The sequence below is a fragment of the Belonocnema kinseyi genome, chromosome 10 (assembly GCF_010883055.1).
Source record: "Belonocnema kinseyi isolate 2016_QV_RU_SX_M_011 chromosome 10, B_treatae_v1, whole genome shotgun sequence".
NCBI classification, from domain to species: Eukaryota; Metazoa; Arthropoda; class Insecta; order Hymenoptera; family Cynipidae; genus Belonocnema; species Belonocnema kinseyi.
The window spans coordinates 85237486-85264976 of NC_046666.1; the positions used below are offsets into that span (position 1 = coordinate 85237486).

The 27491-nt window shown below is 33.4% G+C and overlaps 1 protein-coding gene across 3 annotated transcripts in view; it reads right to left on the minus strand.

Moving 5' to 3' along the window:
- Positions 1 to 13447: 13447 nt before the first annotated feature.
- The window catches only part of LOC117181634 (leucine-rich repeat-containing protein 15-like), a 431057-nt gene continuing 417013 nt past the window's right edge, over positions 13448 to 27491 (minus strand). For all 3 annotated transcript variants that reach the window (XM_033374520.1, XM_033374521.1, XM_033374522.1), the window contains 2 exons: positions 21653 to 21792; positions 13448 to 13964 (listed from right to left, as the gene is read on the minus strand). In XM_033374520.1, coding sequence (XP_033230411.1) covers positions 13687 to 13964; positions 21653 to 21792 — 418 coding nt within the window. In that variant the 3' untranslated portion in view covers positions 13448 to 13686. The remainder of the gene's footprint in view (positions 13965 to 21652; positions 21793 to 27491) is intronic.

Consider the following 27491-nt stretch of genomic DNA (forward strand, 5'->3'; position numbering starts at 1 on the left):
GGGTGCATAAAAATTTAAAGTAATTTCATGGAAATGATAGATTAGAGAATCCCCAATAAATTTTTAATATCTTCAGCAAGCTAAGTTTAAATCCAGAAATCTGAAACCCATTTTTCCGAAATCCAAAATTTCCCCATGTTAATCTTATGGGATTTTCAGGGCCTTTACGATACGTCTTAATACTAACCGTTTTGGCTCAAACCTGGAGGGAATTTTTTTCTGGCAACTTTACAAACTGGTTGGAGGGGAATGTCCTCCATTCGAAAGTCGGTTGTTTGGACTTCACAAAGATTTTAAGTACTTTAAAAGATTTCAACAAATTGACAAAGATTTCAAAAGGTTTAAAAGATGTCAAGGATTTCAAAGACGACTTCTGTTCGCAAAAAAATGAGGAATTATTTTATTTATAGTTCTTTTTTCTTATAAATGGTTGGCCTTGCAATTGTATAATAATATTCTTCATTTATAAAAAATTTATATTAAGTTCAGAGCACCTACAATTTTTGCCCCATCACTGTTACTCGTATTACCAAGCCGAATGTGAGGTTGGAACGGGGTGAAAAAAAAGAAAAACCTATAGATATTTTTGAATTTAATTCAATCCTAGTTTTGACATGATTAAAACAGAATATTTGCCTGTTTTTACTTTTAATTTTGAATGTTTCTATGTCGAGTTATTAAGCACCGTGCCGTTTCTCACATTCTAAAAATTGTCACAATTTAGTATATAAGGAATCTTCAAACCCCTTCTGACAGCGTATATGCGTTCGATGCGTGTGTTATATGTATATGTTTGCGTACTATGTATATAAGTAAAGGTTAAGTTAGTTACATCAGCGACTGTGTATTCTACATTGTTATGTGTATCAAATGACTCATAATTTTTAATATAGTCTTTAGCAAATTTCAAAATCCTCTCTTTTAAAATGTGAAAAAAAGATTCCAATCTTTCTAATAGTTGACATTATGGTCCTGCTTAAATTGAATATAGTGAATTTTAAGTATCACATTTTCTTTTACAAGTTTTGTAGAACTTATATTAATTTTCCGAAGTGAATTTTGCATAGATTATTGATAAATACTATACTACTTTTTAATATACATACCCGATTTCCCTAAATCGCAAAAGATTATACTAAACTGTAATATCGGTTTTAACGTATTTTTTAACTAAATTTCTATGGGTGTAAGTCCACATGCATGGATAGTACTAGCTAGACTGTGTATCTCTCAACGAATTCGTTGAGACTCTATTTAAAAGCCCACGTGCACAGATAGTTTTTTCCCAACTATAAGTCTGAATGAATACGATTAGACTTTTTATTTAAAAATCCACATGCACAGATGGTATTCTCCCAACTGCGCAAATCTGGATTAATGCGGTAATTCTTTACCTATAAATCAGAGTGGATAGATGGTACATTATTTATTCTGACTTATTCAGTGCAATAGTAAAAACTAACTGACATACCATAAATAATGCCATCTATTAAGTTAATAATTTATTTATGTCAAATATAAACTTTTTGAAAACATTTTAGAAGATATTTCTTCCTCTTTTCATTTAAAATCGGATTCATTATATATGGTATGAATTTTTATGGGGAAAGACCGTTTTGGAAATCTGAACTAAGGCTAATTTGAACTAAACTCAAAAATTCGTATAGTCGCAGAATCATTTTCCAAGTATAATATATAGTAGATGTTCGCCTTATTATTTCTAATTGTAATATGATTTTTGGTCTTCTCGCGCCACCTGGGTAAAATTATTGAAACAATTCAATATTGACAGAATACATCAAGTGTTCTTAACTAAAATAATTTTAATTCATATTTAAACTTGGCTGAATTATAATACTAGTGAATCTATAATAATTCACTAAATAATAGTGTCATTTATCAACCAGTTGTCAACATAAAGGGGCCTGTGTTTTTCCTTTATCAGGTGCTTTATTCTAACATGCTTTCATTCAGCGTACTGACATTTTAGCATGCGAAAAAAGTTGCATAATTCTTGAAAATAGAACCTCTGGGTTAAACCAGGAGACAGTAATGTCGTCCCTAAATATATGTAGCAGTTCAGTAATGCTGTTACAGAACATTGTTTTGTCAGAGATCTCCAACAATTGTGGAACAGCCTTGTATGCCAAAAAATATGTTTAGAAGAATTCAGGAACAGGGTTACCGAGTAATCATGTTTTGTAATAGTTCCATACCATATATGTAACAGTTTAACGATGTGAATTTGTTCTGTGATCGTTTTCTATAAATTCTAGAAGAGGTTTATACAGTCGAGCCTCTCATTGGGGGCTGCCTGATTCGGGCTCCTTATCCCCAACTGCGCTCGAACTTTATCCCGACTTTCTAGGCTCTGCGTTGACCGAGGGAGATTGCGAAGTATTGCCTCGAAATAGGGCTTTCGCGATGAAAATAAATCTGCCTATGCATTGTACTTATGTACATTCATATTGCACATCATAGCAAGTATGTGTTGAGAAATAATTATATTCTGCGATTATTAAATCAAATAGGAATTAAGAAGAATGGATAATATCTGTCATGCAATTATTTTTTCGAATTGAGGAAATTATATTTTCCGTAAGAAGAAATACCTATACTAGTACATACATCGTTTGACAATCAGATTTACCATTGTAATACAAAAGATATTTTTTTATTCCAAAAACTTAAGGCATATGTTTTTTCTGTTATTCAGGCAATCGTAGAATATGAATTATGCAGGCAGGAAATTGTTAGAATAAAATTATACATACCATAATAATTCGTTTATAAATTATTTAAAAATAAGTGTGGAATATATTTCGCATCAAACGGTCAGTTTGTATCACGCAAACACAATATGTATATAAGGGTGGTCCCCCCTCCCAGTTTCCATTTCTAGAGAAAAAAAATCCATAATGTTTTTTGTTGTTGTAAACTTAAATATTGACACGCATCACCAGGCGCTTGCAAATCCCATTTAATTAACATGGAGAAATTGAGGATTTTCGAAAAATTGAACACATACCCTTAAGGGTTTAATCAAAACGTGAAAAGTTTTTTTAGGGATTTAAAAGGAGTGTCTACGGAATTAAAGGATACTAATAACTTCTATTTAAACCCACACTTATCTCCCTTCACAACAGTCAAAATATTCCCAAAAATTAGAAAAACTACATATTTAGGTATTATTGTTAATTTTCAGTAGTTTATGCCATTTTTTAAATCTAAATAATTAAAAATGGACAATTTGAATAGCCACTATGACTTGTGAAACAATTTTAATTGTTTCCATAAATGTAACTTACTTAAAAAATTATTTTTTCCCGAAAACAATGAAAAAAATCGTATTTTTTAAATAAAATTTACAATTTATTTATTGTTTAGAGTGGTGCATTTTTTCAAAAATATTATGTGATTATTTGAACAATGAATTATTGTTTATTTTCAAAATATCTAAAAATTTTGCCACAGATGTCCACTTTTTTCTCAAGTTGGTATCCTATGCTACTTTTTGTTGAATAATCCCAGATAACGATATGTCGGCACGAAGTCCACATGGTGCGTGCACGATGTGCAGAATTATCGACACGTCGTGATCGCGAAAAGGCTGCGCACATTATGTCGGAACGCGCGTTTTGATAAACCGCCCTCACATAATTATAATAATTTAAAACATTTTTTATTACTTTATGGACCGGATCGAAAAAAGGGACATAAATATGTGCCCTTATTCGACTCAGCCCCTCAATAGTGCCGTAACAAATATTTAACAATATCATGATGTAAATTTTTTTCTCTAATCCTGCTCACAGGAATGTATTCATTATTTTTTTATTTTCAAAATATTATAAAAAAGTGGGTTTAAAACATTTTAAGGTGCAAATTTAAAAATGCTAGGCCCGACCGTCGGCACAAAAGTTGTCAAAAATTGTTACAGAACAGTGCACGCTTAAAATTCTATTTCTGTAACACGTGCGAAATTTTAGTGACATAACAGTTATATCGCCCTGTGATATACTTGTCTCATTGCAGAATTCCAGAAATGTTACGTATCCTTACAGTAACAGCGTTACAAAATAGAGTTCCCTTTATGTTCCATATCTATGACCCATGTGATATTCTACTGACCTAACAATTCTATCGATATGTAATATATCAGATGCATATCATAATTTCAGAACTATTACGTATCCTGAGAGTAACAGCGTGACAGAACAAACTGCACTTTATGTTACGTTCCTGTAACTCTTTTGACATTCCAGTGTCGTAGCAGTTATATTACTCTGTGAAATATTAGTTACCTTGCAGAATTTCAGAACTCCCACATATCCTTACGGTAACAGTGTTACAGAATAGTATCCACATCATGTTCCATTCCTGTAATACTTGTCACAATCGAGTGACTTCTCATGCATTTATGGCTTAAGCTGTGCTAAGAGGTAAGACTTGTCTAGGTAGACTTGTCTTAAGACAAGAGAAGTGCGAGTCTTGATGAATATATCGATGCTCTTAAAGAAATTATATTACTAATTTGTTGCATTAATATTTGCTAGGGTCACAATTACAATAATTTTGTCTGTAAATTTAGTTTTATATTATACTCTAACCTTAAAACTTAAGAACTTACCATTCGTCTTAAGACACCAAACATAGTTTCGTTCCGTCTTACGAGCTAGGCATACGAATAAATTGTACAGAATAAATTGTAATTTTATTGTATTAGTCTTTACTCAAGACAAAATCAAGACCAAATATCTTTATCCGGCATACTGGGTCCGCTTCTAGACTACTGGGTCCCCTTTTCAGGTCAAGCAAAAAATTCTTATTATTAGAAATTGATGGCACAAAATCGATTTTTTGTTTAATTTTATCGTTTGTTTTAACAGGATCAAACAATTCTTGACGTCGGGAACTGCATTAAACTTAGTGGATTGCCCCCCCCCCCTCTAAAAATGGCTTTTTATATCTTATAAATTAAACGAAAGAAATTAAATTTGTTATTTAGCTTAAAAACTTTGTTTCAATGTCTAACTACCTCGGTATATCTTAGAGCATATTTTATACGGTTTATTTCAAAATATTGGCATTGAATAAAAAACTATTATGATTATAGGATTAGAATGAATTTATTCGTCTCATGTAAAATTGTTTTTGCACATATTGTGATTAGTATGAAGAAAAAAAACGTATGTTGATCTAAAATCCATGCTCTTCAATTAAAAGTGAAATTACAACATAAATTGAAATTGATTCAATTTTGTTTAATTGTTTAATTAGATTTTCAATTTAATATTCAAAGGATCCAACTTACTAAATAAAAAATCGACAAGTCTAACTTAACGATCCTAGCAAGCGACAGTTGCGTTAATTTTATTTTTTGCCAACTTGGTTACATTAATCAAACTGGATAGTAAAAATGGTATATTTCTATACGAGGGGCCAAATGAGCGATATGTTCCCTGCGTGTGATATGCCTCCACAAGAACAGGGTGTCCCGTTCGTTTAAAAATAAATTTTAAAACATTTTAATCAATGGATATTTGAGCACCTATAACTCTGTACACATTTTTAAATTATACAAAATAGGAAAGCAACATGATTTTAAAAAAATTGAAAAACATAGACTTATGGTTACGTTATCTTTATTTATTTGAAAGTACCACATACACAGACTTAATTCATTAAAGGCATAATATGATATGATACTATATATATATATATATATGAATGTCATAAACAATTTCACGTAGAATATAGGTATTAAAATCTGAATAGACAGCCCTGTTTCTGCAGGTTGTTAAACGTATAGATTTTCATATTCATCCATATGAGAACAAACACTTGGCAATCTTAAACCACTTAAATAAATCACATACCTCCTACACAATGATCGTCATATCAATCAATATACATTTAAATTCGTAATCTTGAGTAGACATATATAAGTGACTATATTTTTCTTTTATATTTTCATATTGTGCCTATACATAATACATGTACTTAAATATATAGATTTGTAACATTAATTTAAATCTTAGGCATGGTGTCCACGTATCTGATATGTAATTGTGGGTATAAGGTTGTAATAATTCTTACTTTCATAATATATAATAAACATTTATCAATTTTAATGCAGGTATAGGTTGAATGAGTAATATTTCAAAAGTTGTATGTATAGGTACAAGAAACATAGAGATTTTTGGATTTGTCTTTTGTAAGCGATAGTCTGTGCGTGTGCTTACAGAAAGGTGCGACGAATTTAAGAGCATGCGCATGCAGCACGTACGATAATGAAATAACTTGGCTGCTTCGCGATATGATTATAACTTTCTGTAAAGACCTTAAATATTCTCGAGGGACTTGGGGCTTCCTTTCTTACGTAATTTCATTGATACACATATATTAACAGTGCGCTAGTCCTTATAACAATGGTAGAAAGAGGGTCAAGGTATAATAAGTCGCCGGGTGCGCTCATCGAGGACGCAGGCAACGATCCGATAATGTAAGATATTGTACAAAAATACTGCTTATTCATAATTAATATATCTATTATTATAATATAATAATTAATCTTACGGCGCTCCCGTAGCGAAGATATGTCTCGACATGGTTCTTTTGGGGGTCGCGTGGACCATCCCGCATCTTTGACTCGCATCCTACATCATCTAATATTAATGTTTAAATACACAAAGCACTATAGTGTTTGCTCTCTTTCATATAAATTCTTCTTTTGGAAACCACCCCTTTTCATTTTATTATACTTTTTCCGATTGCTAATATTTCTCATTCTTTTAGATTGGCTGAGTTTGATAAAGAAAATATTGACAACGGCTTAAGGAATTTCAGTACTGAAATATGCTGCGTACGAGTCCTAAGCAAAATATAGGGCCAGCAAAGAACCGTAGTTGGCGTATTTAAGACACATAATCGATTAGTTGTATGTTTCGACGTTTTCTTTTTGGGAGTGCGAATGTTGCCTTAAATTAAAGCAGTTGAGTTTCTACTTCATCCGAGGCTATTAGCAAGGATGCCAATGTTGGCACCCTGTGCTACTGCGCCTGCGTTGAGGCTGAGCGCTGGTTAGCCACACTGGGCGCGCAATTCAAAATTACATTCAAAAATAATTCTTGTAATTTAAATAAATAATTATTAAAATATGCACAAGAATGTATACAAATTGTATAACTTTTGATTTTAGACAAGGAAACATTTTTCAACACATATATTTGATAAAAAACAGTTTATTTTTATTGAATTTTAAAGACGGACTTATATTTCACAAAACATTTCTTAACATTATATAATATAATGATAATAATCATAATATTTATATTATTCTAAAAAGAAATTCAGCTCAGAATATCTTACTTTTCCAGCGAGACGTGGCAAAACAACGCTTAAAGCAAAACAATAGAAAAAAAGCATAACTGCAATGCAATCGTGAAAATTTATGTATTTATAGCTTATATAATTATATGAATTCCCACAAAAATATATACAAAATAATAAAAACTTATAAATTATTATTTTGAATCACTTTTCCAAGAAATTTCTTTTTAAATTAAATGTTTTGTAAATATAAGTTTGTCTTTGGAATTCAATGAAAATAAACTGTTATTTATATAATATATGTGTTATAATTTTGTTTTTCCTGAAATCAAAAGTTATACAATTTGTATATATTCTTGTTCATGTTTGAATAATTATTTAGTTAAATTACAAGAATTGTTTTTTTAGGTAATTATGAATCGCAGCCCAAGTGCGGCCAACCAGCGCGCAGAACTAACGCAAGCGCAGTAGCGCAGGGTGCCAATATTGGCATCATTGGCTATTAGGAAATCAAAGAAAGAGGGTGGTTCCTTACATACAGTTTTATTATTTCAACTTTTTCGAAAAAACACTTCCTTGATGCTGAATTCGTGCGGTGTACGACAGGGGGCCTTCTTTCCATCTATTACGGCAATAAAATTTCAAAATAAGATGGATAAAATTCCAACTATTATGGCAACTTTTGAATTACACAAAAATTCCTTTTGTATTATTGTAAGAAAAAACTCCAGACATCTGACAGTATGCGGAGTTTCAAACTCACTGTTCCAAATAGTCTTAATTAAAAACTAACCACCAAAATTGTCCTTTATGTCATCCTTCCCGGTAAGTAAATGAATATAAACAGTAATAAATGAAAAAATCAGGTAAGGTGATATTTTCAGAAATGTAATGCTTATCATTTTAAAGAAAGAAATGACAAAGGCGCATCAAAAAATAAAATGGCATGGTCAATAAACACCAGTGTTGCCGCCGTGGGACCAGGCAACGTTCCGGCGCACTCTAGCGGCGAAACGAATTCTACCTGCACAAATTCGAAAATTTTCAGCGAAGTTTCCCAGAAATTGCATAGCTGTCAAATAAACTAAAATTACAAAACAACATGTTTTATAATATTTCTGACTGAATGATTCTTTTTTATTACTGTAAAATCAGTTGAAATTATCAACCATCACAGTTTTAAAATTTTTTATTAAATAACTGTGATCCTTTCAGCATGTTAAATCATCATGTTGCAAAACATAGTTTTCAACCACTTTTACATATAAGTTTCGCTCATTTACTACGTAAACTATTCCTAAATCGTAATAGAAATTTGGTTTTAGAATTTTAAAACGAATAAATATTATTTACGAAAGAATAAATAACAATCATCACTAAAATGTAATTGCATGCTGCCTCTACTAACGGCCTTCATTCTAAATTTTAGATTGGTGTAATAAAGTTTTAGATTGTAGTAATTTTGATGAAAATGCTAGTATTCGTTCTTTAAGTTTATGAAAGAAAAGCCATAAAATAATTGTTTTAAATCAAAAAACTAAGGACACATCAAAAAATGAGAATTTGGTCCTTTTTTCTCAATCTTTCATAACTTTGGTGATTTTTATGATATTAAGGTCTTTTTTTATCTACTTGTAATACCGTACATAATGAGTGACAAGAACTTTCGTAATCTGAGATTTTTTACAGCGCTACCTATCTTTAAGACGCACAGTTACCCCTGATTAGCACTCCATATAATATATGCTCTAAGTCTAGTATCAACCATTGATCTCAAGTTTGGCATGTAGAATGCTACTTCCCATTGCTGAATATTCAAAGCGACCGAGCTAAGACAGGGCTGGCAGTGACATTCTTTATGCAAACTCAGCCTAGAGCAGAACTAAAAGAAACTTACAAATGAAAAATTCTCATCATGTTTGGTTATTACTTTCTGATACATTCAACTAATTTTAATAAACATAACTTAAATGGACTGCTCCGATCCGTTCCGGAATTTGGCGATTTTTCGAAATGTTACTTTCAGTATCGAAATTATCCGGAAACCTGGAAATTTCCCGGTCAACGGCAACACTGATGAACACGTATCTGATATTCTATGTCATATGCCACATTTATATTTTGTGTACCTGTGAGACCTCCCAAATCCCCAGTGGGCATAAAATTTGGCGACGTCTTTACGACATCGTTATGACATATTTACGACAACTTTATGACATCCTATGTCCATGTCGTTAAGTCGTCTTTACGATATCGTAAATATGTCGTATGATCTGACGATATCTTTACGATATCGTAAAGGCAATTTAACGACATGGACATAGGATATCGTAAAGTTGTCGTAAATATGTGGTAACGATTTCGTAAAGACGTCGCTTAATTTTGTGCCCACTGGGTCTTTTAAGAATGACGGACTGCAATCTGTTTTTAATAGTAAATTCCAGAGCCGGCCCTCTATATGTCTGCTTATAGTTATGAATTCTGCAATAATGAAAATTCCTACTTCTCCTATCACATTACTTAAACCACAGCAGAATGAAATCAGTCACCCAGTACGTCCAAGCGCGAATATATACACATACATAATACAACAAATATTGAAAACAAAATTATTAATTTTTTTCAATATTAACTTGTCGATATGTGTACGATTTTTACAGCGGATATATGAATATATGTGTATTATATTATTGCAGATAAATATCTCTAGGCTAGAAATGAAAATTGGTTCGTAAATGATATATATTTGCACACTTTCATTGCGCCGTTGACTGCAAAGGATTCATTCAACATTATACCACAGTACGTATAATATTGAAAAAATAACAGATACCTAAATGTTATAGAAAATTATGCAGCTACCATTGCTCACTAGAAAAATCTACTCAAGGATGTTGATTTCATCGGAATTTGATTTTTTTTTATAGGTACGGCACTGACTCAATATATGTTTTTTTCCGAAGGATTTGAGAAATAAAGAAAACTTATCGAATATTCGGCATTTTGCAAGATCCTTGGATCAATAAAATGTTAAAAAATCAAACCTTTTGTTAAGGAAATCATTATTTTCGCGATGAATATTAATTTTGTGAAAGTTAGCCTGGTGGCTGGTCGCAAATGCAGTTACAACACACACATACACAGGATACGTCAATTTATTCTGCATTTTTCTCCATTTCGCGACGTATTTCGCAAAATTTAGGGTCACCATCATCAAGACGTGGCCCTTCGAAAATGTTATTGGTATCGAGAGTTCTTCTATGATGTCAGAATTTTGAGTGAAAAAATAAATTTGCGAGTGATTCTCACCGGGAAAATCAAAAGGTTTGATTATTCAACATTTTATTGAACTAAGGATCTCGCAAAATCCCGGATATTTGACAAGTTTTCTTTCTTTCGTTCTCAAATCCTAAGTGAAAAATATATATTGAGTCAGTGACGTACTTTATAAAAAAAGGAAAGTCGTATTCAACCAACACCCTTAAAGCGGAAAAGTTAGGGTTTTTACTAATTTGACTATCCGTACAAAGACCACATAATATTTAAGATCCCCATTATTTTGTGACAATTAGGCCGATGTTTCTTATCTAATGTGGCATAGATAAGCATCATAACCAATTTTGAATTCTACTTGGGGTACCCTAAGTTGCGTGAATATCTACCTACGTATTACGTAACAGCAGAACACCTTTTATTTCACTTTCCACGTTGCATTTCCCGAACAATATGTATTATAAATATATATATAGTCCCTTTGAATACGACGATTTCTGCATGCTTAGCTGATTTATGCTTTGAAGATTAAAAATAGAAAAAGTATCAATATCAAGAATTGCAGATACTGCACTGTTAAAATAAATTTTTATATTGATTGGTAATTTTGATAAGAATGTTTTTGATTTATCTGAAACAAAAAACATTTTTAATAAAACGATCGCGTAGATATAAAAAATCATGGCAACAATATACCTATCAAATTTTATCAGTCATGCCACGTGACAGATGTTCCAAATATTAATTCAGACGAAGTGTTTATGCAGTATGCACTAAACTTTTATGCGGAACTGATAAGAAGTGTATGAGTGTCATATACGAACAGCTATAAAATATGTTTCGGGAACGCAATTTATTGATATGTATATCGTATGAATTTCCGGTAGTTAGGGAAATCCATGTTACGTCTTAAAGCTCAGATAACTTAAATAATTTTTCAACTCAAGTTTTAAAGCCTGTAAAAATTCGGCTTGACACATTTCCTTTAATAGGATGATATGAAGAAATTATTTTTAAAAACTGAAATCGTTCGTGTAAACAGATTTATCAAACCTACCTGTTAATTCTTACTTTAGATTTCAATTTTTTTATTGTTAAGAGATTGAAAATACAAACAATCACACTTTAGATCTAAATATAAATGCCCATACGTAACTACTGCAGAAAATTAAGCAAATTTTTAATTGCTACAAAAGTGTAAGTTGTCGCAAAATTATTTTACCTGAACATCCTGAGCTTAAGATACTTTCTTCAATTCTACTCAATAATCAACGAGAAAACTCACTCGCCCTGTGAGCTTGAAGAATGCCGCATTTGTGAAAAACAACATTCAGGTAACTTGGCAACGACTCTGATATGTATCGTTTCGCAAATAAAGCTCGTGCACCCATCTTCATCGTTTCACTACTCTTTTTCACTATGGGAGTAAAGAATCTGTAAAACGATATTTATCCGATGCCTCTATAGCCATATTTTCATCTTGGATTACGGATACAATTATGTTCTATGAAGGCATCTTATTTTGAATAAAGCGAAGGCATGCGAAGTGGTGAGATTCTAATTTTCGATCACTTTCTTATTTAGGTTTGTAACTAGTCGCAGATCTGCGACGATTGTCAACGTTAATCCGATACTTGTACGCTCGTAATGACAAGCTTTAGTATAAAAATAAAGTTTTTGAATATTTGTTAATGAGGAATCAATAACATCCTGGCGGATAAACTGAAAAGGACAAAAATGCTCGTAAACATTCAAGATTCATTTTGATTAGAAACTAATGAAATTTCTTGTAACTGTTTTAAATTCAATAAAGAAGATTATCTAAGAGGCCGATAGCAAAAGCGCTTTAAAAAAATCGTCGTCAAAATAAGTCAAAAACTTCACGGGCATAAACGAGTTTAGATGAACCAAGAAAACGACGCTTATGTCGTATAATATAATATAACGATATCATATAATGATAAGATTATATTTTAATATAACGTCCTATTATATCGTTATATTATAATGTACGACACACTTCTGATTTTTTAAGGTTGTATGTAAAAAAAATCAATCTCCGGTAGAATTCTTTGAAAAACAGCTATATTTAAATAAAATAATTATTTATATGCTAAAATAGTTTCAAATTTTTTAAACATACCGATGCGGAGATAATTAATGTCAAAGTTGACTACTTTAACATGTAGTTCCTGATCAATGCATAGGCACTCTCCACATTTTAATTTATAGTACTTAAACGCTCGAGTAAAGAATTTAAAAAATGTCAGCATTAGTGTTGCTAGAAAATACAAATTTAAAAGAATATATACAATTTTTCCACCAAGTAGTTTCATAGATAATTCAATAAAAAATATTGAAATTGTAGTCACTTTCGAACTGATAAACGTAACAGTATCGCATAGCGGCAAAACTGTTCTCTCTCTCCAGCTTGTCTGCTGTACCAAGCTATTCAAATGCACATGACAGTTGATTAGCGATGGTTAGGTTTAAGTTGCGACGTTACACAATCTACAAGTCTGCCTCTGGCATAGTAGTGGTAACTATACGAATTATAAGCCAGTAGCGCACTGAAATTTTCACCATGCAGGTCAGTGACATTTTTTCAATATAGTATGGCTTGACGGCGCCCCACGGAGCGCTACTATTTGTATGGGGATAGGATTTGCATACAACCTTAAACTTATTTTTGCCCGAATCTTTCTTAAATCATGTTTTCTCCGGCGATTTTGTTAACCCCCTTTTGCTCACATTTACTTAACTGATGTTCAGCCTGATAGGCACCACTCTAAAATAAATTTTTTTTCTAATTAGATTCTTCAGATGACATTTATACTCACAATTTTTGGTGCGAATGAATAAACTGATTGAAGCAAAACTTGCATTCTTTACTAAGAAGCAATTCGTGCAACAAGCACATAAATAAATTATGTGTGTGTCGGGGAATCAGTTTAAATGTAATAAAAGTCATAAACTAAGGAAAATATTTCCTGAATACGTAGTATACCAGTCGAGACTCGACTGAATTTTTATGCATTTTATGCCAAATTCTAATCAGGATATTTTATAAAACAGTATTTCTCAACAATAAAATAAAACTATCGCTTCAGTGAATAGCGTCAATAATTTCATCATATTTGTTACATTGGTACCCGTAGCCGTGGACGTTGCTCGTTCTGCATTTTTTCCTACACATCCCATTCTTTTCAAAGGAATATCTTGCACAGCATACTCTCGATGTTCAGACGCCATTGTACAGATGGGTTTTCTTTTGGACATAACTTCATCGTCCATGTTGCGTAATATTTTCAACCATGCAGCGTACCAGCTTAAGTTGCATTCACATAGTAAGGGGTTGTCTGAAATTAAAATAAATAACTGTTTAATAAGTGTATTAAAATTCTCATGCAACTTCCTCAAGCTTCCTAATGTGTTCAGGAAGCTCGTTCTTACTTTTCAGGCACTAGTAATATGTGTACAATGAAAATCGTCCAACTTTAGTTTGAACTGATAAAGAAAAATAATGAAACTGTATGCGATGTGCTCCTTTCGAATCGAAAGAAGCTTTAGGATCAGATGCCACAAATTTTTTTTAAGGATATGCATGTTGGTGGCGGTTGTAAGAACATTTTAGATGACAGGAACAAGAGTTTTTTAACAAATTTGTTTAAAAGGTGTGAGTAAAGTATGAAGGTGGAACCCAGGAGGTTAGGTTGATAAGAATTCAAGCGAAGTTGTGGACAAGAGTTTAGAGAAAAGTGTGTCTGCAAGGGCTGATAAGGGATAATAAATAAAAATAAAGGTAAATATAGGAAGATAGGCGGCCAAAGAGTGCAGAGACATCTGTCGGTTGCAGTAGGTGCTGTATGGAGAAGTCCCAGTTACCGACGAAAGATCAGGGAGAATAGACATAGGAACCACGGGACCAGGCATGCTATCCTAACTTGTCGAGCGGGGTTGAATCCACGGGAGGGGGGAGAATTTCATGAGCGGGGAGAGCCGCCATCTCACGATGTGCCATTTGATTATGCGCACGACCATTTTTGCCGACAAACTGTGCAAGAAAATATAAACATGTGAGCGCTGCCATGTTTGTCGCGGGACATCAAAAGGTGGCGGACCTCCCCCCTCATTGCATCACCCCCGCAATGGCTTACCTAGTCCCTTGTTTTCTCTGTGCATGGCAGGGAGAGACAGAGCTGAAGGGGGAGAAAAGCGCTGTCATACTTCTTTCAAGAGAAGCAGTAGGACAGGTAGAACATTTTGATTAATTGACTTTTAGGTTAGATGGGTTCCGTCTAAGATAGCGTCGGGTACGCATGTCTTTCCGGTTACTGCATTCATTTGCTTGGAAAAAGCAATATAGATTTGGTCTTTTATATCTTTGAAGCTGCTACTGGCCTTATGATATCTCTATTTGGTGTTTTGATGTGACTGTACAAGTGAACCCTACCGAAAGAAATCTCTAATTTTTCTTTAGCGAAATAGCTTGGCCAATTTGAGTCTATAAACAAAGTCGATTTGAAAAAAAATAGTCTCGGAGATAGTTTGAGAGATTGGGTCCTTTTCAAGATCCTTTTAGTGGTCGTTTTAAGAGTGGTGCGACGGTAATATAATGTTCCTTTTGTATTCGTCACGTACCGGGCCGGCAGAGTTATTTACAGTAGTTGGTCGTGGCTAATCCGTTCTCCCTTTTTAAATTTCTCTTCAAATTATTAACACTTTTTTAATTGATGAATTTTCTCATTATACTTATTTATAATTATAACTTATATACTGATATACAATTTTCTAGTTGAATTCATGATCGTATTCTTATTTCAATTTCGGAAAGGATATTTTAAAGCCTTCAGACCATTTAAGCGAGCTTCCTAGACCTTTACAAATATCTACCTGAGTGCCTGCGGAGAATTTCTCTGAGCTTCTTTGACCTAAAGAATTTTTAGTATATACTCAAAGATTCTTTTCGGTAGGGAAGTGCAAGAAAGCGAAAATTATAAAAGTTTGCGGGTAGTGTGTAGTATATATTACGTCAGTACTCTGTCGTCAACTCAAAGCCGCATGTGTCATACACCCAAGCCCGCTCAGTACAATGGTCAACAACATGGATATGCATACTTAAGGAAATCAAGGCAGCGTTATATATCCAGTAAGGATATAAACAAATTAAATTCAAACAACGACAAATTACAACATAGACAAGAAACCCTGGAAAAAGGTGGACACATTGGCTCAGCAAATTAGCAGAATACAATCCTTATCAAAAGACAAAAATATCCTTATTTTCAACGTCCTAGATAACTCAGAAATTGACAAAAATCTATACCGAACTTTGACAGACATATTCAGAAAAGTCAATATAAATCTTTCCGACACGGCACTAGATATAGCTTTTCCGCTGGGTGAGATTCCTGGTAATAGACCAGTCTAATTGTATTTAGATGGAAGGCATTAATTTTCGTCAAAGCTAAAGAAATCCAGGATCTTCGATATGGAATTACTAAAATATTTTAGCTTACCATGGGATAACATGGATTTTATTTGTATTTATATTTATAGGAACAACATTACTGTTAAGTGCTTTAACACTTTCTATTTATCGCTTCTATAAGTATTTGTCTTGTAATTATCCAATCTCTCTTAGCATATTTTCTCGAATTTAAGCACTTCTTGCAGTTCATTCTTTTATCACATTATTGAAGTTTCCGAAACCTGGCTAGGATCTATTCATCTCTCTAGCTTCGTTGCCCTTGATAATTACGTGCTCTTTCGTAGGACATTGATGAGCGGCGAGAGGGGTAAGGGGTGGGTTTGCCAATTATCCTGTCTCAGAATTTCTTCTTCTGGAATCCGAAATCTTGGCGTGTATTACCAATTTTAATAATAGAGTTCTCGAGAGGGATTTCAACGCCAACTTAAACGCGACGATTAATCACACGCAATACTTAACTTCTATGGTGCCCAGGTGAAAAAGTTATATATAGTGGACAAGATAATGATATTGAATTACATTTTTTATGTGAAAACTGACTATCGAGCTTTCTTTAAGTTTCCACGTTTCGAGACCCCCTAGTTCCGAAAAAAAGAGTTTTACGATGGTGTCTGTCTGTGTCGTCGTGGTCGTTGACGTCGTCTGTATACCGATTAACTTTTGAAAGACTAATCGAATTGGAATTACCTTTGGCAGAAGCTTTTAGATACCAAAAAGAAAGACCAGGTCTTAATCAATAAAAATTGTTAATAAATAATAATTAATAATAATAATATTTAAAAAAATAAATAATTAAGGACAAAAATTAAAAAAGTTAAAGCATTTTTGAAATTTTGTAAACCACTTTTTTGAAGATTTATAAATTTCATGTAGAACTCTTTATAGTACAGGAAAATACGAAAAATTTATCCCGATGCCCTAAAAGATTAGCATAACAACTTTTTTAATTTTCTTGAAAAATTGAAAAATCTTATTTTTATCACACGAAAATTAATTAATTATTATATTCTCATCATACTGAGAAGAAAACGACGTCTACTTGTCGCAAAGCGATCATTGACATGGCTGAGATGATCGGCGTAAAGTTGTCCTGATACGAACCGTCGTTGTAGTTATTCTTGTCGTCAGCTGTATAGCGAAAAACTTTTGAAAGACTAATCGGATTGTATTGTGCTCTGACACACGGTTTTAGAGACAAAAAATAAAAATCGAGTTTGCTAACCAGCTATTTTAAATGAAAGATTAAAAAGTTACTCACATTTTCAAAAATTTGAAGACCACCTTTTCTTAAGGTTTGAAAATTCTATGTAAGGCTAGTTATAGTACACGGAAAGGCGAACAAATTATCCTAATAACTTTTTCTGACAAAAAAATTAGCACAGTTATGGAATATTCAAAATCCATACAAAAAAACTAAAATGAATATTTTAAGTCAAACAGCGCACGATATGAAAAAAGTCAAGAGAAGAAAAACGTTCAAAATTATTTCAAATTTAATTTAAACCAAAAATAATGCAAAATCGATAATTCGGTTTCGCGTTCAAGCTGTACAAGATAGGAAAAAATTGTGTATTTAAAAAATATTTATAAATTTATTATGAATCACTTTTTTATACGCTACCGACGGAAATTATCAACACGATCACTGAAAGTATTATTAAAAATCACTGCCGACTTACACATATATATTTGAAATTTTGGAGAGAATATACTACGCGAGAAGTTTTAAAAAAATGAAGAATTTCTCGAATTTTGTACCTCGACTACAACTTGTGGCATGTCCTAGGAAAGTTGTAGCAAAAATCGCAAATGTATAAGAATTATACTTTAAAGTCTTATCTTTATTTTAAACAGACACAACTTTAAAAGGTCTTACGGGTTCTCGGAATGCGACTAAAAATGTCCAAGCGTGTCTGGAACGAATTTTAGCCGCTTTAGCAACGATTCTGGCCGTATGCGGTGCTCTCCGACTGAGGTTCGACGCAGACACGCTTGGAAATTCATTGTCATATCTTGGAAACCCCTTAATATTACTGAAGTTTTATCGGCTGACATCGAGGATGAGAATTCGCAGATTCCGCATTGCCAATTTCAGTTTTCCTATAAGTTATCGTAAGTCACAGCACGAGCAGAATTTGAGAAACAAAATCTGAGAAATTGTCGGCGACCGCCGCACAGTGGTCTGGAATAGGAATTTACTCTTCATAATCGCCCATAGGTCGTATTTCTTAACCGATTCAAAAGTTTTTTTTCAGAAATTCTCAGCAATTAATTTTTAAGAGAATTGTGGTTTGATTTTTAAAAAGTGTTTTTACAGAGCAACAATATATAAACAAATATAGTGACAAAATTGACCATTTTAGCTATGTGAATTTTTATCTCAAGAAAAAATATAGATAGAAACTCATTATTAGCCGAAATTATTCCACATGCATTCATAGAACTTAATTAATTTTAATAATATTTAATTTAATTATTATAAACAATTTCTATAAACAAATTCTTTATAAATGAGTTTTTCTCATAGCTGAATTGATCTTTCTGAACAAAAGTGATTCACAATTGTCTTTAAAGCCATTTATATACTTTAAGCTTTATCAAACATAAACAATATAGATAGTTTATAACAATTTAGTTAAACAAGTCTCCTAATCGGCCGTTTCCTCGTAGAAAAAATGTTTTTTTCCTCAATAATTATTAGAGTGACATTTATTGCGGTGACTAACCAACGAAATTAAAGAATAATTTATATGATTGTTAGAAACAATTTAAAAAAAAAACTATGATTCATTTTTTTACATGTAAAAAGGACGGTTTTTCATTGAAATTATCCGACAATAAACTAACAGTGATTCCAAAATTGGATATGAGACATTAAATAATAATTTGCGTAATTGTTAATAACAATTTCTGTAGCAAACTGTCTATAACATGATATGCACGACCTAATTTGCAAACTCCTTGAGTCCTCAGATCTTTTTATTGCATCCTTGAAGCCTGAATGGGAAAAAGTTGAAGCTGAACTTAATCAAGAACTCGATGAACTAATAGAACAATTCGAATCTAAAAATGATTCGAGTTCTGAATCGTAATTTATTTATTTTCAGTTTTTTATAATAATCTCATTATTATTATAAGTATCAATTTTATCATTGATTCAATAACTCGAATAAGATTATCTCAAAAATGATTGATTGGAATCACTGTTAGTTTATTGTCGGATAATTTCAGTTGAAACCCGTCCTTTTTGCATGTAAAAAAAAAATAAATCATAGTTTTGTTGAAAAAATTGTTTATAACAATCATATAAATTATTCTTTATTTCATTTCGTTGGTTAGTCACCGCAATAAATGTCACTCTAACAATTATTAAAGAAAAAAACATTTTTTTCTACGAGAAAACGGCCGATTAGGAGACTTGTTTAACTAAATTGTTATAAACAATCTTTATTGTTTATGTTTGATAAAGCTTAAGGTATATAAATGGCTTTAAAGACAATTGTCAATCACTTTTGTTCAGAAAAATCAATCCAGCTATGAGAAAAACTCGTTTATAAAGAATTTGTTTATAGAAATGTTTATAAAAACAATAGTTGTTAACTCATACTAATTTTTTTGTTACAAATTATGACTCTTGTGAAAAATATTAGCAACTAGCGTGAAATAAACGATTTTTTTCTATGATAAAAAATACTAATAAGAATTTGTTTATAAAAATTGTTTATAATAATGTAGTTAAATATTATTAAAATTAATAATGTTCTATGAATGCATGTGCAACAATTCTGGCTGATAGTGAGTTTTTTATCTGTATTTTTTCTTGAGATAAAAATTCACAAAGCTAAAATATCAATTTTGTCACTATATTTGTTTATATATTGTTGCTCTGTGAAAAAATTTTAAAAACGCACACCACAGTTCTCTTAAAAATTAATTACTGAGCATTTCTAAAAAAAAAAACTTTTAAATCGGTTAAGAAATACGAGCTGTGAGCGATTATGAACAGTAAATTCCTATTCCAGACCACTGTGCGCTGCGCCGCTCTAGCAGTAGACAGCAGTAATCGCCAACTGCATCTTGAAATTAGAGACTTGGACATTTTAATTTAGTAGGGTTTTTAACGGTTTGTTTTTAAGTTTCTCGCTCAATTTTTGAACAAGCAGTCACGTTTTGAAGTCAGCAGTAATTTTTAATATTACTTTCGTTGATCGTGCTGATAATTTCCGAAAATAGCGTATGACCAATAGTTTTTATTTTATTCGTATGAAACTACATTAAAAATGAAAAATAAAAAAATTTTGACAAATGAAACATGCTACGAAAAAAATAAAACAACAGTAAAGTACTGAATGGAAGGTTGCTTCTCTATCAGTTGTAACTATGGTGATTGTAATGAACATTTAACTGCCTTAGTGCTATAAATAGGAATGTAGCGAACATGCGATTTATTTATTATTTATTTCTTGAGAATTTCGGAGAATTTTCAAACGTTGGTCCTTTTCCAATTCAAAAATATTTTTCAGAATATTTAAACTATTACCCCGTTTTCAGCATATAAAAATGGGCATGAGAGAGATGGTGACAATCATGCTCATGGTCACCATCTCCCTCATGTTCATTTTTATATGCTGGAAACGGGATAACAGTTTAAATATTCTAAAAAATATTTATTAGTTAAACAAACACAGAGAGCGTGAACAAACAAAAGCGTTTTCTACCAAACGTCACTGGCTACAACTTCAAAAAATCTTTTTACGAACACTTATTTAACATAAGAAACCCTAGTCTTGAAATCACGCATTGATAGCTTCCACAAATTTAATTTACTTAGCCACATAGATACATACTTGTAGAAACAAACGTAACTAACTTGCAGAGTATTCTTTTTTATTTTTATATTGCTCATTACTCGTGCTTAATTTGGCGCACTATTAAATTGTATACTATTATAGAATTTTTAGGAACCAGTATTTACATCTTATTATTTAAATCTAACTTATCAACTTATGCTGACCTGTCATACGTAGCTATAAATCTATCATATTATTCTTATTACCTAATTTAGACCAGGTACTGTCCAATTTTAATACATACTTTAATATCTGTTCCTTATAGGGCTATTTATCCCTATGGACTTGATAAATAAATACAAATACAAATAGACTTTGCAATAGTTTGAGACCGACCACGTGTTATAGGTTGTAGCAATCCAAAAGCCTTCGAATAAACCTTCAGAAGTTACAAAGTTTCAATTAAAATTAGCCTGTGTGTACAACGCAAAAAAAATATTTTGGGGATAGTATGAGATATCATATTCTCGAAATAATGTAGGCTCCGACATGATAAAGCGTTAATGCTTTATCATGTCTCTAAAAATAGTAATATAACATTTAATAACACATTTTCCAATTAAGCAACCTACTAAAACACACATAAAAGACAAGAGGTTAGCATATATGCCAAGGATTGCAAGTTTTATCACACGTTGTCACATGCGTTTGGGTCACCACAAATATATATTTTGCACTGTTTCGAAAAAAAGTATCATAAACATACCTGTTATATCAATAGCTTTTAATGTATCAAGGATGGGTTCCGTTATGTCGTCCGGTATGTGTGTTAGTTTATTATTTTGTAGACTTAGTGTCTCCAGGGAATTCAAGTTATCAAACACCATCGCCGGCAGCACTTTAATTCTGAAACGGAACACGGTATTTCTAGTTACAACTTTAGATAATTAATGGTATTTTAGATAAAGTGGAAACTTACTATTACGATTTCGTAATTTTTATATAATAAGAATCTATAAAAATGTGCAAATATACAAGAATTGTCTAATACGCAGTTACATTACGAGTTCACACATATATTCTTTAAAATATGTAATAAAAAACCATAAAGTTAATCTGTAAATTAATTTTCATTTTGATATTGTATAGCTTACGTTGAGAAAACCAATTATTTAAATACTGAATGTTTTTCTATATTTCTCCTTGCACTTGATTCTTAATCGAGTTAACTTATACTGAGAACAGTGCAGTACGTCTTCGCCTCTCAAAGAAACATCAAAAAATATTTTAAAGGCTTCCATCCAATCTTTACAAAGAAGACTTCATTATGAGTAACAACATTTATCAAGTACTGCACATTTCTTTGTACAAAAGGATAAAATGTTTTCAGTAAAAATAAAAATGGTTATTTTCTTGAATGCCTTGTTTAACTGCAGCACCTGTAATACCAAAACTAATACATTGATTTCTTTCTTTTATTAGAGAATTATACACGTTTTTATTCTTTCAAGTACACGTATTCGCGCTAAAAACAGAAGCAAAAGAAACTTCATGAATATGTAAGTTCCATAGAAAAGGACCCGATCCCACCGAAATCGCTGTAAAATTTCAGCTACAACCACGTCTCACGACCGTGATACCATTGGTGGTTACAGTCTGTAACGGAATCAATACGTTGATCCGGCAAAAGTCTCGTGCACCTTAAGGACATGGAGAGACCCCAGGACGACCGGGTACAATCGTCGCAAATCCATTACAAGGTCTCTATACCTCTCTGTCTCTTTTAATTCTCCTTGGCTACGCTGTTTTTGTCAGCTGGTGCCGAAAATTCGATGACAAACATGGTTCGCTTCTCGAAGTCAAGAAGAACCATGTCAGGCCTCGAGTGTGCAACAGAAAGAATTGACGAGAATATAAAGTTCCAGTATATGCGGCACTTCTTATTCTCGACCATTGACTCGATTTCCCTAGAAGAATTTAGAGAAGCGATATTAAGGTTGATGCCGTAAGAGTGACAGAGATGATAATAAAGCACTCTTAGATTCGCATTGTGCCTCTGGATGTAGGTTATTCTAGGATGAGTTGGACAACCAGATCGTATATGTACTAAATGCTCAGGGTGTGCATGGCACGCCCTGCAGCTATCATCGGGAATATCTAGGCTCAAAATGTGGCGACGGTATTTTAAGGTGGAAATACACCGTTTTGACATAACAAAATGAAACCCTTCATGCCAGACTTCAATCCGGGTGATCTAAGGAAAGGAAAGGTTAGGTCACACGACATTGACTTATCCTCCACATTTCTATGAAATATGCCGTGCATCCTCGTAACGAGGAGCTGTTAACTGAAGTTTTGTTCTTGCGCTTTATTAAACCGGGTTTTCAGGAGGGAGTACTCGAGATAGATAAGATTTGATGCATTTTTCTCACCCCTAATACTGAAGTTAAGTCCAAGTGTTTCGGCAGGCTCCTCCGCTGCTTTGTACAGAAAAACTCCTTTGTCCACTATTCGTGCTTCCTGACCATTTTAAGAACAGGATATTTCCATTTGCGACTTTATGTACTGCACCCAGAATAATCCTTTTGTGAAGATATTCAAGATTCAATATTCCGCGATCACCTTGACGGCGTGAGATGAAAAGTCGCGGAACAGAAGACCTTAGATACATGCTTTTTTTCAAGTGCATAACCTTTCGTGTCCTGATATCAAGGGATCTGAGCTCGTTCTGCATCCATGGCACCACTCCAAATGAATAGAGTACAACCGGGAAGGCAAACATGTTCGTTGCAGATACATTGTTCCTCGCCGACAGTTCGGAAGACCAAATCTGCCCGATGAGACCTTGGCGCATTTTTGTAACCCAAATTCCATTCCTATTTCCTTAGTATATCGTTCGACAATCCCTAGAGCTAGATGTAATTGCTCTTTGTTTTTAGCATAGATCTCAAGATCGTCCATGTAAAATACATGAGTGACCTTGTACATTCGATCTGCAGGTTTGCCGCAAAAGTACCCGCCAGAGTGGCGAAGTGCTAGAGATAGTGGCAATAATGTGAGGCAAATGAGGAGTGGGCTCATGATGTCGCCCTGAAAGACACCACTCTAAAAGGTGACCTTGTTATTTGTCACGTGATTTTTTCTAGATAAGATAGTAAATCTGGTTTTCCAAAGCGGCCTCAATCAATTGCCCTAACATTCCTCTCATTTAGGATAACAGTCAATATCTTATACAATGTGTTGATAGAAGTGATTGGACTGTAATTCTTCGGGTCAGCTAAGATTCCTATTTTCGGCAGGAGTATTGTGCGTACTTTCACCAACTACTCCGAAATGGGCTCTTCTGACTTCAAATATGAGGAGAAATTACGAGCCAAATGCTGATGGATTGAAGGAAACTTCTTCCACCAGAAGGTCTTAATACCATCTGGTCCCAGAGCGGAATGAAGGCATCACACAGCTACTTGAAGTTATTCATATTATTTGAGTCTTCGTCCAGTATATGCTGCACTTCGTAGACTTCTCTCCAAAACACTTTGACCTCCTGTGATTTGGGCGGGTGGTCGACAGTAACTGGAGGGTCTTGGAAGAGTCGAGATGGGTCAGAAAGAAACTGTTGATTTTCTCTTACCCACCTCGCTCTCCGCTGTAGACTTTCTTAGCAATACTCTTAACAATATGTTGTTTGATGGTCAGCAGCTTCGACTTGTTAAGTGTGTGATAACGGGTCCGAAGTTGGCGCGCAAACTTTCGAACCTTGGCGGTAAAATTCCTGCCAGATGTGATGTAGTCAATCACACATTGAATGCGGGACGCGTGCTGTCTTGCCCAGCCTATCTTTATGGCAAGTTGATGCATTCGTCTTTTGGTCTTATGATCAGACGTTGGTTTTGTTTTACGGTTCGCATCGGCCAAAGCTCTCGCTGCATTATACACACAATAATTGATAGCCCAGAGGTCGGATTCACCGGAAAAATGTCCACGAAGCTCGTCATCTATTTCAGCCAGATATTTAGGCTTGAGAGAAACCTTGGTGTTGATGTTTCTCCGGGTCATTAAGCATCGTTCTTCCTCTATCGGATGCCTGCCCGTGCTTTGTCTTAGTGTCGCCTCTCTTTCTCTGTTGCCAGCTTGTTCAGTCGTTGATGCGAAAAGTGCGATAGCTCCGGGTGTTTTTCGCACCAAAGAGCATGCAGTCGTGTTATGTAACTCCGTGTAGGGGCTACACTCGCATCGTAGCACTCTAGCCAGTCGCGATTCAGTCGCTTCGTCCACCTAAAGGTCCTGAGATTCCGTCGATCGATCGCATTAAATCCATCTTCATGGGCACCTCCAGCTATAGAGAGGTCGGCATTGTTGGCAGACCCATTGTCGGGAGTTCGGCGCGTTCTGTAGTTTTAAATCGCAATTACTATGTACAACTATGTTTTGTGTTATCATTATTGTTCCCACGAGAAGCTAGGGAAAGAGGTTCGTCCATCCTTCTAGAGGCCCCCATGCAGGGATCAGGCTGGGTAATGTGAGAGGTCGCCCGATATCCCAGAGTCACCGTTCTAGACACCTCAACCAGGTGCCATTCAGCTTTCGGCACGGTTTTCACACCTCCGTTTGGGGGTTAATTCCTTCGGGACCACCCCTGGACTATTTCCGCGACTGCCTATTCATTTTTGTAACCATACTCAGGAAAAACCCTTGGAAAAGGGACCGTCTATCTGCATCCCCGAGGACGGGTTCGGTGGCTTTGTCATAAGCCCTTCAGTTTGATTCTACAGGAATCAAAACCGACTTTATATATATATATATACTAGATTTCAATATGCTAGATTTCAAAATGGCAGCCAAAACATAAATTTTTTAGTTTGCATGTAATGTTCGTTTTAATATCGTAATATCGTTTTAATGTTCGTTTTAAAAACTTATTTTCAACAATCCTTATTATTATTGTTTTAAAAGTATCAATAGCGAGTCCAATATGGCGGATAAAAAAATATTTTATAATAACAAGAACAACGCCAACTCAGTCTTTTAAACTCTTCTGTAACCATACAATTTTTTAGCCACGAACTATATAAACCAGATATAGTTTTAAGGGTTTGAGGCATCGTTGTTTTCGAATATTGCCATTACTTTTGAAAAATTGATTTTTTTAAAACAATTTTTTTAAACAAATTATTTAAACAAACTCATTTTACAAAACTAATCACATTTTTGGATTAAGCGTATTCAAAAGCCCCTTAAATAATTGATGTGCTATTTTTATTTTCTTTGCCTTTCTTATGAACATAAATAGTTTTATTAAATTTCCAAAATTAATTATTTATTAATTTATTTATTAAAATGCGTAACTGAAGACATAAAAAAACTATTACGGATGTAACTTTAGCCATTAAATCTGATTCTGTATATGTTTTGCAAAATTGGTTAAGAACGCAATAACTTATTTAAACAAATTGTTTAAGCAAATTAATTTTGCAAAAGTCATGGCAAATTTGAAATCAGCAAAGGCGCAAAACCTTAAATCTATATCTGGTTTATATAAATCGTGGCTAAAAAATTTTATGGTCACAGAACAGTTTAAAAGACTGAGTTGGCGTTGTTCTTGTACAACATTTTTTTATCCGCTATATTGGACTCTCTATTGATATTTTTTAAATAATAATAATTATTGTTGAAAGTAAGTTTTTGAAACGAACATTGAAACGATATTACGATATTAAAACGAACATTACACACAAACTGAAAAATCTATGTTCCGACCGCCATTCTGAAATTGATCATTTTAGTAGTTTATTTATTACCAGCAATACCAAAAATATCAAATTGAATAATAATATCGGATTTCTCGTTCTTTTTTTTCACCTTAAAAATGTTATACCTGGAGAGCATGTGAAAAAACCACGTTTTTACGTTCTCATCATTTATGATTGAGAAAGTATTAGAATTGTCGGAAATTTGACATCACACTTTTTTAACGGATCTCCACGTTTCGAGACCCCCTGAATCCGAAAATCAGGTTTTCACGATGGCGTCTGTCTCTCCGTCCGTCCGTCCGCAAACACGATAACTCTCGAAAAAATAAACGAATCGAATCCATCTTTGGCACACTTTTTCTAGGTCCTAAAAGAAAGGATCTACAATTTCGTTAAGAATCACTTCTTGATAGGACGCGTACTTTTTGTTTTATTCGTGAAAAATAACGTTGAAAAAAGTAAAATAAAAAAAAAGTGTGGAAAAACGACGAAAGTTACGAGAAAAAAATCCAACAAAACCTGTTTACATATGTCCGTCGGAAATGGAGCGCGCAGCGCGAGTGTCACGATGAGAATGTGTACCTCAAAGCCTACAGAGCTTTGAGAAACTTAATCTTTGACTATACTTAATTAAGTAGGCCATTCAGAATATGAAGACGCATATAAATACTTCCATCTAAAAGAGACCTTTTTGAGCAAGTTTTTTTCAAGCATTCCAAATGCAAAGAATAAATGAGCGCGAGTCTCAATCGTCGCGCGCCCCGGGCGCGCTTAAACTTGCGAGCGAAGTGAGCCTGAAAAAATTTGAAATGAAAGTAAACATGTTAAAGAGAATGTGGGCCAAATTTGGTAAAA